The following is a 15,660-nucleotide window of genomic DNA, read 5'->3' as shown; positions in this document are numbered from 1 at the left end:
TTTCAGGTCTTAAGGTCAAGTCTTTAACCATTTTGAGTTCACTTTGATGTGTGCTGAAGAGAGTGCTCCAGTTTCATTCTATTGCATGTGGCTGTTCAGTTTTCCCGGACCAGTAATTGAAGAGACTGACCTTCCCTTTTCATTTTCTTGGCTCCTTTGGTATAAAGCAATTGACCATCAATGTGTGGGTTTATTTCTAGATTTTCTCATCTGTCCTGTTGATCTGTATGTCCGTTTTCATAGCACAATCAAGTTCGTCAGCACACTCATCACCTCACAGAGTTAGTTTGTGTGTCTGTGTGTTTGTGTGTGTGGTGTGAACACTAAAGTTAATTTTTGTGTATGGTGTGCAGTGTGGATCACGGTTTGTGTTCTCTTCCAAAGTGTTTATCTACTTGTTCCAGCACACTTTTTTAAAAAGGCTTTCCACAGAGCTAGAGCAAATCATTTCACAATTTGTCTGGAAATATAAGAAACCTCGAATAGCCAAAGCAATCTTGAGAAAGAAGAATGGAACTGGAGGAATCAACCTGCCTGACTTCAGGCTCTACTACAAAGCCACAGCCATCAAGACAGTATGGTACTGGCACAAAGATAGAAATATAGATCAATGGAACAAAATAGAAAGCCCAGAGATAAACCCACGCACCTATGGACACCTTATCTTAGACAAAGGAGGCAAGAATATACAATGGAGAAAAGACAATGTCTTTACCAAGTGGTGCTGGGAAAACTGGTCAACCACTTGTAAAAGAATGAAACTAGAAAACTTCCTAACACCATACACAAAAATAAACTCAAAATGGATTAAAGATCTAAACGTAGGACCAGAAACTATAAAACTCCTGGAGGAAAACATAGGCAAAACACTCTCCGACATAAATCACAACAGGATCCTCCATGACCCACCTCCCAGAATATTGGAAATAAAAGCAAAAATAAACAAATGGGACCTAATTAAAATTAAAAGCTTTTGCACAACAAAGGAAACTATAAGCAAAGTGAAAAGACAGCCTTCAGAATGGGAGAAAATAATAGCAAACGAAGCAACAGACAAACAATTAGTCTCAAAAATATACAAGCAACTCCTGCAGCTGAATTCCAGAAAAATAAACGACCCAATCAAAAAATGGGCCAAAGAACTAAACAGATATTTCTCCAAAGAAGACATACAGATGGCTAACAAACACATGAAAAGATGCTCAACATCACTCATTATCAGAGAAATGCAAATCAAAACCACAATGAGGTACCATTTCACACCAGTCTGAATGGCTGCTATCCAAAAGTCTACAAGCAATAAATGCTGGAGAGGGTGTGGAGAAAAGGGAACCCTCTTACACTGTTGGTGGGAATGCAAACTAGTACAGCCACTATGGAGAACAGTGTGGAGATTCCTTAAAAAACTGGGAATAGAACTGCCATATGACCCAGCAATCCCACTGCTGGGCATACACACCGAGGAAACCAGAATTGAAAGAGACACATGTACCCCAATGTTCATCACAGCACTGTTTACAATAGCCAGGACATGGAAGCAACCTAGATGTCCATCAGCAGAAGACTGGATAAGGAAGCTGTGGTACATATACACAATGGAATATTACTCAGCCATTAAAAAAATACATTTGAATCGGTTCTATTGAGATGGATGAAACTGGAGCCCATTATACAGAGTGAAGTAAGCCAGAAAGAAAAACACCAATACAGTATACTAATGCATATATGTGGAATTTGAAAGATGGTAACGATAACCCTATATGCGAGACAGAATAAGAGACACAGATGCATAGAACAGTCTTATGGACTCTGAGGGAGAAGGTGAGGGTGGGACGTTCCAGGACAATAGCATGGAAACATGTATATTATCATATGTGAAACAGAACTCCACTCCATGTTCGATGCATGAGACAAATGCTCAGGGCTGGGGCAATGGAATGACCCAGAGGGATGGGATGGGGAGGGAGGTGGGAGGGGGGTTCAGGATGGGGAACACATGTAAACCCATGGCTGATTCATGTCAATGTATGGCAAAAACTACTACAATATTGTAAATAATTAGCCTCCAACTAAAATAAATAAATTGATTAAAAAAAACCCCCAAAATAAATAAATAAATAAAAAGGCTTTGCTTTTCCCCATTGAAGTACTTCGTCACTTTTTTCATAAACTGGTTGTGTATATGTGTGCAAATCTGTTTCTGGACCTCTATTCTGTTTCATTAATATATGTGTCTGTACTTACTTGCATCAGTAACACACTGTCTGAATTATTGTAGATTTAGGGTAAGTCTTAACATTACATAATAGAAATCCTCCATGCTAGTCCCTGCTTTGTGTATTCTAGTTCCTTTGCGTAGAAGTATAAATTTCTAACATCTCCATTTCAGTTTTCACCAAAAAGTTGACAAATAATTGATTGATCAAGTAGAAGACAAATGAGTAAAGTGTTATAAAATTTCAACAACACTCAATCAACTTGACATATATTAGAGAACACGGCACCCATCCTTGGCTGAATATGCATTCTTTTCTTGGGACACCTGAAACATTCTTCTAGATAGACCATGGGTTGATATCGAACAGAGTACGTTTTCCAACTGTTCATGGGCTTCATAGTCAACAAAAGTGTCCGAAATGCAGTACTTGGGTGCAATCTCAAAAGCAACAGAATGATCCCTGTTTGTTTCAAAGGCCAACCGTTCAATATCACAGTAATCCAAGTCTAGTCACGAACCAGTAATGCTGAAGAAGCTGAAGTCGAACAGTTCTATGAAGACCTACAAGACCTTCTAGAACTAACACCCAAGAAAGATGTCCTTTCATCATAGGGAACTGGAATGCAAAAGTAGGAAGTCAAGAGATACCTGGAGTAACAGGCAAATTTGGCCTTGGAGTACAAAATGAAGCAGGGCAAAGGCTAATAGAGTTTTGCCAAGAGAACACACTCATCATAGCAAACACCCTCTTCCAACAAAACAAGAGATGACTCCACATGGATATCACCAGATGGTCAATACAGAAATTAGATTGATTATATTCTTTGCAGCCAAGGATGGAGAAGCTCTACACGGTCAGCAAAGATAAGACTGGGAGCTGACTGTGACTGAGATCAAAACTGCTGATTGCCAAATTCAGACTTAAATTGAAGAAAGTAGGGAAAACCACTAGACCATTCGGTTATGACCTAAATCAAATTCCTTATGATTATACAGTGGAAGTGACAAACAGATTCAAAGGATTAGATCTGATAGACAGAGTGCCTGAAACACTATGGATGGAGGTTCATGACATTGTACAGGAGGCAGTGATCAAGACCATTCCCAAGGAAAAGAAATGTAAAAAGGGCAACACGGTTATCTGAGGAGGCCTTACAAATAGCTGAGAAAAGAAGAGATGCCAAAGGCAAAGGAGAAAAGGAAAGATATACCCATTTGAATCCACAATTGCAAAGAATAGCAAGGAGAGAAAAGAAAGCCTTCCTCAGTGATCAATGCAAAGAAATAGAGGAAAGCAATAGCATGGGAAAGACTAGAGATCTCTTCAAGAAAATTAGAGCTACCAAGGGAACATTTCATGCAAAGCTGAGCACAATAAAGGACAAAAATATTAGGGACCTAACGAAAGCAAAAGCTATTAAGAAGAAGTGGCAAGAATACACAGAAGAACTATACGAAAAAGACTTAGTGACCCAGATGACCACGATGATGTGATCACTCACCTAGAGTCAGACATCCTGGAAAGTGAAGTCAAGTGGGCCTTAGGAAGCATCATCACGAACAAAGCTAGTGGAGGTTTTAGACTTCCGGTTGAGCTATTTCAAATCCTAAAAGATGATGCTGTGAAAGTGCTTCACTCAGTATGCCAGCACATTTGGAAAACTCAGCAATCGCCACAAGACTGGAAAAGGTCAGATGTCATTCCGTTCCCAAAGAAAGGCAAAGCCAAAGAGTGTTCAAACTGCCGCACAATTGTACTCATCTCACGCACTAGCAAAGTAATGCTCAAAATTCTCCAAGTCAGGCTTCAACTGTACGTGAGCCGTGAACTTCGAGATGTTCAAGCTGGTTTTAGAAAAGGCAGAGGAACCAGAGATCAACTTGTCAACAACCACTGGATCATTGAGAAAGCAAGAGAGTTCCAGAAAAATATCTACTTCTGCTTTATTGACAACATCAAAGCCTTTGACTGTGTGGATCACAACAAACTGCGGAAAATTCTTCAAGAGATTGGGATACCAGACCACCTAATGTGCCTCCTGAGACATCTGTATGCAGGTCAAGCAGCAACAGTTAGAACTGGACATGGAACAACAGACTGGTCCCAAATCGCGAAAGGACTACGACAAGGCTGTATAATATCACCCTGCTTCTTTAACTTATATGCAGAGTACATCATGAGAAATGCTGGACTGGATGAAGCACAAGCTGAAACCGACAATGCTGGGAGAAATATCAATAACCTCAGATAGGCAGATGACACTAGCCTTATGGCAGAAAGTGAAGAACTAAAGAGCCTCTTGATAAAAGTGAAAGAGGGGAGTGAAAAAGCTGGCTTAAAATTCAACATTCAGAAAGCTAAAACCATGGCATCCAGTCCCATTACGTCAAGGCAAATAGATGGGGAAACAATGGAAACAGTGAGAGGCTTTATTTTATTGTGCTCCAAAATCACTGCAGATGGTGACTGAAGCCATGAAATTAAAAGACACTTGCTCCTTGGAAGAAAAGCTATGACAAACCTAGACAGCATATTGAAAAGCAGAGACATTACTTTGCCTACAAAGGTCCATCTAGTCAAAGCTATGGTTTTTCCAGTAGTCATGGACGGATGTGAGAGTTGGGACTATAAAGAAAGCAGAGCACCGAAGAAATGATGCTTTAGAACTGCGGTGTTGGAGAAGGCTCTTGAGGTCCCTTGGACCGCAAGGAGATCCAACCAGTCCATCCGAAAGGAAATCAGTCCTGACTATTCATTGGAAGGACTGATGCTGAAGCTGAAACTCCAATACTTTCACCACCTGCTGCAGAGAACTGACTCACTGGGAAAGACCCTAATGCTGGGAAAGATTGATGGCAGAAGGAGAAGGGGCCAACAGAGGATGAGATGGTTAGATCGTACTACTGACTCGATGGACATGACTTTGAGCAAATTTCAGGAGTTGGTGATGGACAGGGAAGCCTGGTGTGCTGCAGTCCATGGGGTCACAAAAGAGTTGGGCACGACTGAGCGACTGAACTGAACTGAACATTTTCTGACAACTAGGGAATTAAGTGAAAATTGACTCAGAAAAAAGGCATCAGGAGAAAATGCCTGTATTTTTGAAGACTAAATGAAAGCAGCAGTAGTGGGAGCTATGTAAATTGAGAAAAAAGGGTTGATGCTGGGCTTTCCTGGTGGTCCAACAGTTAAGAGTCCACTTGTCAAGACAAAGGCCTCCCGTTCAAGTGACCCTGTGCACTAAAACTACTGAGGCTGCACTTTAGAACCCAGGAGCCCACCTCAGAGCCCATGCACACCAGCCGCTGAAGCCCGTGTACTCCAGAGACTGTGCTCTGCAACAAGAGAGGCCACTGCAATGAGACGCGCTCACATTGCACCTGGATGGTAGCCCCCGCTTGCCACAACTAGAGAAAGCCCATGCACAGGAACAAAGACCCCACCACAGCCAATGATAAATCAGTAAATAAATTTTTATACAGTGTACATGCCTCCTTCAAAACAGAATAAAACACAAATTCCCCTTTAACGTGAGCAACACAATAGAATAAACTTCAAATCCTGGACAACATTATTTTTCCCCTTTCAATCACATTATTTATTTATTTATTATTGGAGTATAGTTGCTTTGCACTGCTGTGTTGGTTTCTGCTGTATAGCATACTGAATCAGGTATACTGTGTATACTATGTATAAAATAGATAACTAATGAAAATTATTATTTTTTAAATGAAAGACTGCTACGTACAATAGATGGCAGAAATTTATGACTAGATATTTTTATTCTATACATTATGTGTTCAGTTCAATTCAGTCACTCAGTTGTGTCTGACTCTTTGTGACCCTGTGAACCGCAGCACGCCAGGCCTCCCTGTCCATCACCAACTGCCGGAGTCTACCCAAACCCATGTCCATTGAGTCAGTGATGCCATCCAACCATCTCATCCTCTGTCGTCCCCTTCTCCTCCTGCCCTCAATCCTTCCCAGCATCAGGGTCTTTTCAAATGAGTCAGCTCTTCGCATCAGGTGGCCAATGTATTGGAATTTCAGCTTCAACATCAGTCCTTCCAAAGAACACCCAGGACTGATCTCCTTTAGGATGGACGGGTTGGATCTCCTTGCAGTCTAAGGGACTCTCAAGAGTCTTCTCCAGCACCACAGTTCAAAAGCATCAATTCTTTGGCACTCAGTGTTCTTGATAGTCCAACTCTCACATCCATCCATGACCACCGGAAAAACCTTAGCTTTGACTAGACGGACCTTTGTGGACAAAGTGATGTCTATGCTGTCTAGGTTGGTCAGAACTTTTCTTCCAAGGAGTAAGCATCTTTTAATTTCACGGCTGCAGTCACCATCTGCAGTGATTTTGAAGCCCAAAATAATAAAGTATGTCACCGTTTCCACTGTTTCCCCATCTAGTTGCCATCAAGTGATGGGACCGGATGCCATGATCTTAGTTTTCTGAATGTTGAGTTTAAACCAACTTTTTCACTCTCCTCTTTCACTTTCATCAAGAGGCTCTTTAGTTCTTCTTCACTTTCTGCCATAAGGGTGGTGTCATCTGCGTATCTGAGGTTATTGATATTTCTCCCGGCAATCTTGATTCCAGCTTGTGCTTCCTCCAGCCCAGCATTTCTCATGACGTATTCTGCATATAAGTCAAATAAGCAGAGTGACAATAGAAAAATCATAGCCCATGAGGTATTACGATACAACTCACTAAAAGCAATTTCTTATCTTCCCCTGATCCCCCTGCGCTGACCTGGTCACCCCCAATGGGGCTGTGTTTACAGGTGTCAGTGTCCTTTGAGGACATGACCGCGGACTTCAGCAGAGAGGAGTGGCAGCACCTGGACTCTGCTCACAGGATCCTGTACCAGGACGTGATGCTGAAAACTACAGCCACCTCCTCTCACTGGGTATGTGCAGCTACCCTGTGAATGTATGAGGACCCTGTTATGAGTAAAATTGTGTCCATCCAAGAAAATATGTGGATGTCCTAACCCCCACTATTTCTAAATGTGACCTAAGTAGAAATAGGGTCTGAGAGGGTAACAGGTAGGAAGCACAGAAGTCCCAGAGCGGCAGGAGAAAATAAACTGCAAGTGGCAGACATTAGTTTTCCTTCTCTGCTTTTAATTCTGTGTTGACGACACCTGGTTCAGAATTGAGCTAACCAATATGTTTCCTATGGAAAAGTTTTTCTTAAGCTATGTTAATGAAACCATGTATTTGATTTGGAATCTGCCTTCCTTGAAAATGGTTCTGCCTACGACTAACTTGTTTTTCTTTACTCAACCCTTGGGCTGATAATGGCTCAACAAACCAGTATTCATGTCAGTTGTTTTATGGCTGGGGGATGACACACCTTGGGCCCTCCTATCTCAAAAATGCTTATTGTGGGAGAGGGGCCTGGTGAAACTCCCTCAGCCTTGAGGTGTCTCTCTTATCTGATTAATAAGCTTGCTAACAGACATAAAACACTTTGCTAAAAAACTAGCAAGGGGGCATTCTTTCTGCCCCTTTCTGATGTCCATGTCAGAAGCTTTCTCTGTCTCTCTTATACTTTAATAAAATTCTGTTACACAAAAAATTCCAGTGGCCAAGCCTCATCTCTGGCCCTGGATCGAATTCCTCTCCTCCCGAGGCCACGAATCCTGGCGTAGCACACGGCTCACAGCAGTAACCTATCAGGTCTTTCCAGAAGTAATCAAGCTAGAATGAGGTCATTAGGTGGGCCCCAATCCAATATGCCTGGCATTCTTACAAAAAAGGGAAGTGTAGACACAAAGACACACAAACACACAAGGGAGACCTCGTGGAGGCACACAAGGAATAGATGACCGTGTGATTGGAGTGATGCCTCTATAGGACAAGACATGCCTGAGGCCACCAGAAACCAGGAGAGAGGCATGGAACACAACCCTCCCTAGCACCTTCAACAAGAGTATGACCTGGCTGACACCTTGATTTTAGACTTCTGGCCCCCAGAACTGCAAGACAAGAGATTCTTGTTGTTCTGAGCCACACGGTTTGTGGTACTTTGTTACGACAGTCCTAGGAAACTACAGCTTTCTGTACTTGGGAGTGGAGTGCTATTATAAGAAACACCTAAAAAGACATGGCAGTGGCTTTGGAATTGGGCAGCGGGTAGAGGCTGGAAAAATTTGTAGGTGCTTGATGGAAAAGGCTAGGTTGCCTCAAAGAAACTGGTGGGAGAAATAGGAATAACTGTGTTTTTGCTGAGGTCTCAGATAGGCTTCCCAGGTGACGCTGGGATGGCAGGAAGGCTCCTGCCGATGCTGGAGACTCGGGTTCCATCCCCGGGTCACGAAGAATCCCCAGAGAAGGAAAGGGCAACCCACTCCAGTTTTCTTGCCTGGAGAATCTCACGGACAGAGGAGCCTGGCGGGCTACAGTTCATGGGGTTACAAAGAGTCGGACCCGACTGAAGCGAATTAGCACACAGCACTGGCCAAGGAACCTAGCGTGTCTGGTACCTACCTGTTTAAAAAATGAATTCTAGGTATTTCCTAAAAGAACTAGAAGATTTAGAAAAGCTAATTTAATCTTAATTTCTGAATAATTCTTTACTGATTGAATTTAACACATGTTGAATACGAGAAATTAATAGCTTTAGCTATTTTTACCCTGCACAGTGTTAGGTATAACTAGGTATTTAATAAGCATAGCATATCATGGCGAAAATCATTCAAGACAACTAACTTCCTAGATCTCTTCCATCCAACCCCCAGTGCTGACCATGTCACCTTGAATGGGACTGTATTGTAACAGGGGTCATTCGAGGACGTCACTGTGGGCTTCAGCAGGGAGGAGTGGCAGCACTTGGCCCCTGTACAGAGGTGCCTGTACCGGGATGTGACACTGGAGACCTACAGCCACCTGTGCGCGGTGGGTAAGTAAGCACAGCTGCCCTGTGCACCTGCCAGGGGCCTCAGAGAGGCTGCTTCCATTCTCAGCTGCTGAATGCTCTGGGGCATCCGAAGTGTGTAATGGTGTCATCCTTGATTTGCCCGAGATACTTCAGTCCTTTTGCACTTCTTTGAATATTACTCTATTCCCAGGGAAATGGGATCCCTTTCCTGAAGAGCAGATAGAAGTGTGGTTGAAAGGCCCTGAAACCCAATGACCCGGACCCAATCCTGTATCGTGTCCTGTTCACAGGGAACCAAGTTCCCAAACCAGAGGTCATCTTCAAGCTGGAGCAAGGAGAGGGCCCACGGACATTGCAGGAGGAAACCCCACATCACAGCTGCTCAGATGTGTGAGCTGAGGAGATGGGGGACGTGGAGTAGATCTGTTTTTCTAGGAGAGGCTGATGCCTTTGAAAGGCTCTGAAGAGAATCTGGCTTGAAGGTTCTAAGAGCGCCCGTGATTCCTTTCCCAGAGTTCTCTGCGCCACGAAGCGCCCTCCTGGAACTCGGGGCAGTTTGTGTTGGCTGCAGCCGTTGTACCAAGATGGCAGCGTCGGCGGGGTGACGAGGGATCTCGCCTGGCCTGACCGGAGCCGGCGGCCGTGGTGGCAGCGGTATCGCCACCGTAACTTCACGGCTCCCCAGCCCCCGAATTCGCCGCGAAAGCGAGGCCGCGGCCGCCGCCAGAAACAAGTGGCTCAGCCTGCTAAAGGTGAGAACCCCCTTAACAATCTGAGGGCTGGTGAAAAGAAACCTGACAGTAGCGGTGGTCAGGTTCCCCTTGGCCGATTCTGGGCCCTGTAACGCTGAGAAACAGCCAGCGTTTTCTGTTCCTAGCCTGCCTTCACAGCCTTGCTCCGTGGACGAGCCCTACGGGCGTCCATCGTCCCCTTAGAGGTGCTGGGGCTTAACCCTAACGCCATCTTTGTCTCTCAGGATGGCGAGCAGCAGCGGATACAAGGCTGATTTCATTGTCGGAGGGAGATATAAACTGGTACGGCACATCGGCTCTGGCTCTTTCGGGGACGTTTATTTGGCGATTGACCTCACCAACCACGAAGAAGTGGCCGTAAAATTAGAATCACGGAAGGTGAGGCAGCCGCTCTTGATACATGAAAAGGAACTCTACAGTATCCTTGAGGGTGGGGTTGGCATCCCCCAGATACGATGGTGTGGTCAGGAAACAGAATACAATGTGCTAGTGATGGATCTTCTGGGACCCAGCCTCGAAGACCTCTTCAATTTCTGTTCAAGAAGGTTCACGATGAAAACTATACTGATGTTAGCTAATCAGATGATCAGTAGACTCGAATATGTCCATACAATGAATATGATACATAGAGATATTAAACCAGAAAATTTTGTCATGGGTACTGGGCAGCAGTGGAAGAGGTTGTTCCTTATTGATTTTGGTTTGGCCAAGAAGTACAGAGACAGCAGGACAGGGCAACACATACCCTATAGAGACGGTAAACATCTGAGTGGAACGCCCGACTTTGTTAGCCTCAACACACATCTTGGGGGTGAACAAAGTCGCCGAGATGACATGGAATCGTTAGGATATCTTTTGATGTATTTTTGTAGAGGCAGCCTGCCATGGCAGGGACTAAAGGCTCCAACAATGAAGCAAACATGTAAAAAGATTAGCAAAATGAAGATGACCACACCTGCTGAAGTCTTATGTGACGGATTTCCTGTAGCATTTGCCATGTACTTAAAGCACTGTCGTGGGCTGTCCTTTGACGAAGCCCCAGATTACGCGTACCTGAGGCAGCTATTCCGCACTCTTTTCAGGACCCTGAATTACCAACATGACTATGCATTTGATTGGATAGTGTTAAAGCAGAAAGCAGCACAGCAGGCTGCCTCTTCAAGTGGGCAGGGTCAGCAGGCCCAAACCCGGACAGGCAAGCCAAGTGACAAAACCAAAAGTAAAGTGAAAGCTCCTCAAGCATGAATCAAGGAACAGAAGATGCAGAGGAGGAGATTGGAGCAGGAAATTAATTTCCCTATAAACGCTCTGGTCAGCAGAGATGTGGTGTCTCCTGAAGGCTCTGTAATTAGTAAAACATGGTATCTGGTTTTCTATATCACTTTTTCAAGTGGAAAAGTTCACTAAATGCTTGACACACACAAATTGGTGGGAAAATTGTGCCTATGCCAGTTTTAATTAAAATCGTTTATTTTGAACTCTACTGCTTTGAGAGATCTCATTTCAGAAGAACAACCCGTACAGTCTTTAAGCACAGTTGCTATGGCTGTAAATGCATTCTGAGGGTTTATCCAACCCTGGGGTTTGCAAGTTGTTCATTTAAAACATTCTTTAAATGGCTGGCTACTTGTTTGCAAGCCAGCTGTTATGGTAGCAATCAAAGATTCCAGTGTTTGATCATATGAAAGACTGTGCCTGCTTACCTGTGCTAGAAATAACAGCATCTTAAGTGAAGGCTTAAGAAAAACTTAGTGACCACTAGATTACCCTTAGGACTGCATTAATTCTCTAATGTTCTTGGTATTTAAGAAAAAGCATATTTGTCACAGAATTTTAGTTAACATCTTACAACTGAACATGGATATATGTTTAGGTAAACTAGTCACTATAAACATCTACATGATCTGGAATTTGTTTTTACTTGGAAACGAGAGCTTTTTGGTTTACAGATTCACTAAAAACTGTAAACTGTTTCTGTAAAAAAATAATGTCTCTAAACTTTTAGGGTTGCTTAGGCAGAGTTGACAGAAGCCCCTTTAATACTTAAATGCCATGTCCTAGTATGACCCTTGGGAATATCCATTGTCTTCTTTGCTTGGCTTTTTGGCAGGAGAGCTATCTGCCCTTCTCCCCCTACCCCTGTACTCTAGATCACATGCCACGCTACCATCTCAGGCACCTTGCTTTCCTAGTTATTTTTTTCCTTCCCTACTACTTGGTGCTTCTTTTGTCCTGCCCCCCTCCCCACCATAGTTTTTGTCCTTATGTGTTCGGATTTCATGGCTCTGCTTCCTTTCAAAAGAACCAATTCCCGCCCTTGCTCCTGCCAATCCCTTTCCATTTCCTCTCCAGCTTCTCAATGTCATCTAAAACCAACCTCATTTTGTTTTATATATGTCAACTCTGACATCAGATTGTATACTCTTGCTCATCACCCTATACCTCATCCTCAGCTGCTAACTTTGTGGTGTTTCAATTTCTCTTATAATCTGCTACTTTGAATGTTAATTGGATTTGTTATCCATGTGGGGTTCCATTCTGTGAAGTGCTTGTTCTTATTGTTCTATCCATCTGTAACTGTAGATATTTTGCATTTTCCTTGTTGATGAGTACCTTGTTTTCTTTTTACAAACTTTTTTCCTTCCATTCCCTTTAACTGAAAGGCGCTGTCTACTGTCCTCTGCTCGTCCCTTCCTTAATGGAATCTTCCATCCATTCTGAACACGTTTTATTTTCCTGTTCTACTGACTCATATAGTGATACCCTTAGTCCTTGCATTATGTCTGTACCTTAGTACCAAAATTTACCTATGTGGAGTGACATTCCTCACTGTGCAGTTCTTTCACTCTAAATATATTATTAACTGGAATCATCATTGCCCAAATCAGATATTGTTCTCCAATATTCTTCACTCTGCAATTCCTCTTTTTTTCTCTTTTTGAAAGTGTTATTTGAATGCCCCCCCCCCTTTTAAGTCCCATCTCTGTCACCACAACACAAGTCCATATTGTATCCTGGTTGAATCATTCTGTTCTTAATGGGATAACTAATTCCATTTTTTGACAAGTTTATTTTAAGTGCTACTGACAGATATCATTACCTAAACCATGACATTTATCTTGTGCTAGCCTTATGAAATAAAATTGCAGTTACTCCCTATTATGTAGCACATGATAATGAAACTTTGCTCTTAATGACAGCAGGCCCCTTATTTCTAACTCAAACTTGTATCTGTATATCTTCCACAACTCATGTTTAACTCCAGTTTTCTTAATGCTTCCTACATAGGAAATTTCTCTCTGTGTCTGGGCTATTGATTATTTAGGGCTCTATTTTGATACAGGCTTCACCTGTTCCATAAAATTGGGCCCTTAATCACTCCAGTATCTAATATTTTTTTTTTTCCTTTTCTCACCCCCACCATCCCATAGAACTCAGAGCAAATAAAAACTTTCCCCCCTCTATTTAATTTTTAATTTAATTGGAAGGAAAAAGTTTGGATAAAGAAAAGAAGGTACTCATCAAGAAGGAAAATGCAAAATATCTACAGTTACAAATGGATAGAACAATAAGAACAAGCACTTCACGGAATGGAACCCCATATGGATAAGAAATCCAATTAACATTCAAAGTAGCAGATTATAAGAGAAATTGAAACACCACAAAGTTAGCAGCTGAGGATGAGGTATAGGGTGATGAGCAAGAGTATACAATCTGATGTCAGAGTTTGTTTGTTTGTAGAGATGACACATTCACAAACTTTGAAATTCAGATGTGTGAAAGAGTAGACACTAAAACATCTCACTCTCACCTCTACGCTCCGGTTCTCTTCCCCGGGGACCACCCATGTTAATCATTTTTTTGCTTTCTTTCCAGAAATATATCTTTAAAGATAATGTTTTTCGATTGTGTGGTACATGATTGTATTCCATCCTATACCTATGAGGAAACTTTAAACAATTAATAATATTTTATCCTTAAATTTTCTAGTGGAAAAATGGAGCAAACAGTTCAAGTACTGACATTAATAGTGTTTTGGAGATGTTTCAGTGGGTTTTTATTTTTAAAGTGTGTCAAAAAGAGTTCGTTAGTAGGAAGGGGGAAATGGCTTGAAAACAAAAAAGAATTCAGCCTTGTGCATTAATCACTCTAGTGAAGGAGACAACTCTCCCTCAAAAAGCATTAAGGCGGGCAGCATAGATAAAGTCTGCTTTTAACATTCAGAGAAAATTATGTCTCCCTAAAGTTGTGGTGAGACTGTGGACTAATTTTCAGAGCATAGTGCTCTTAACTGGTCTATGAATCACATATGTATTTTGAACTGGCACAAAGAGCAGAAAGAGCCAAATGAATGGAAGACGTGTATGTGAATAATTATTGGAGTGGGGAATAAGCTGGATGTTTTGAGGACACGTTCATGACTCGCGGCTTCCCTCATAGCTTGGTTGTTAAAGAATCCGCCTGCAACACAGGGGACACCGGCTTGATTCCTGGGTCAGGAAGATCCTCTGAAGAACGGATAGGCTACCCACTCCAGTATTTCTGGGCTTCCCTTGTGGCTCAGTTGGTAAAGAGTCTGTCTGAAATGTGGGAGACCTGGGTTCGATCCCTTGGTTTAGAAGATCCCCTGGAGAAGGGAAAGGCAACCCACTCCAGTATTCAAGCCTGGAAAATTCCATGGGACTGTTCAGTCCATGGAGTTGCAAAGAGTTGGACACGACTGAGCGACTTTCACTTCCACGACTGGCAGAATACAAACTCACGTTCATAGCTATGTTTCCAGACTGATGACTCTATTTATGTGCTGATAAGGAAGTCTATGGGCTCAGAATGTGAAAGATAATTATTTTCAGCACAGGCATTAACACTTTACATTGAATGGTGTTAACTGTAACTAAATATTATTGGCTCTAGAGAATTTTGTACATATATACTAAATGAAGTAGAAAGTTGGAAGAAGTCTCAATCCATGCCTGTGAATCGGGATGCATAAGATCTCTAGAATAAATGAAATGAGGCTTGTGGATAAAAAGAGTACAGCATAGGAGTGAAAGAATAGTGAAGCTTGGCAGGGATAAGACAAAGTTCTAGATTTCACTATTTTAGCCTAACTAAACGAGGAAAACAAACTGGATTTCATGATCTGATCAGGCTCAATATTTTAAAATTTAGTATAATGGGATAATAGCATAACTTATTCATTCTATTTAATATTAAAACCTATTGTATTTCATCTTCTGTACAAAGCATCAGTGATTTTCCCTTCCAGCTGAGTTGGTACGTTACTTAGGGTAAAGCTGAGCTGCTGGAAGAACTAAATGGGTACTATGTAGGTGCATGTTTAGTCACTCAGTCGTGTCCGACTCTTTGCGACCCCATGGACTGTAGCCCACCTGGCTCCTCTGTCCATGGGATTTCCCAGGCAGCAATGCTGGAGTGGGTTTCCATTCCCTTCTCCAGGGGATCTTCCCGACCCAGGGATGGAACTCGTGTCTCTTGTGTCACCTACATTAACAGGTGGATTCTTTATCATCTGAGCCACCAGGGAAGCCCCCAAATGGGTACCAGATAGACTATGTAAGTGGAGACGTGCTGCATTGTTTTAATCTCTCCTGCATATGACCCATGCCATCTTGAGAAAAGTATTTACTTGTTCTGGCCTTTAGTTTCCTTTTTAAATAATGTATAATAGTATCCAGCTCATATGGTTTCTGAGAGAATTAAATGAGTTTATATGTGTGTACATACTTCTGTGTCACATAGGACAGTGCCTGGCATGTCCTAAAAACTATAA

General features: G+C 42.4%; 1 protein-coding gene and 1 pseudogene across 2 annotated transcripts in view; both read left to right on the top strand.

Moving 5' to 3' along the window:
• Positions 1–15,660, top strand: part of LOC145535706 (uncharacterized) — a 54,494-nt gene that overhangs the window by 18,076 nt on the left and 20,758 nt on the right. Inside the window, 3 exon segments of the mRNA XM_081564077.1 lie at positions 7,013–7,138; positions 9,015–9,135; positions 9,405–9,502. Of these exon segments, the coding sequence (XP_081420203.1) occupies positions 7,013–7,138; positions 9,015–9,135; positions 9,405–9,502 (345 nt within the window).
• Positions 9,502–11,340, top strand: LOC145535544 (casein kinase I pseudogene; annotated as a pseudogene). Its single transcript, XR_014075459.1, has 2 exons — positions 9,502–9,866; positions 10,091–11,340. The product of XR_014075459.1 is annotated as a casein kinase I pseudogene (transcript).

The sequence above is a fragment of the Giraffa tippelskirchi genome, chromosome X, assembly GCF_054371585.1.
Source record: "Giraffa tippelskirchi isolate mGirTip1 chromosome X, T2T-mGirTip1v1.2.pri, whole genome shotgun sequence".
NCBI classification, from domain to species: Eukaryota; Metazoa; Chordata; class Mammalia; order Artiodactyla; family Giraffidae; genus Giraffa; species Giraffa tippelskirchi.
This window is presented reverse-complemented; position numbering and strand designations above follow the sequence as displayed.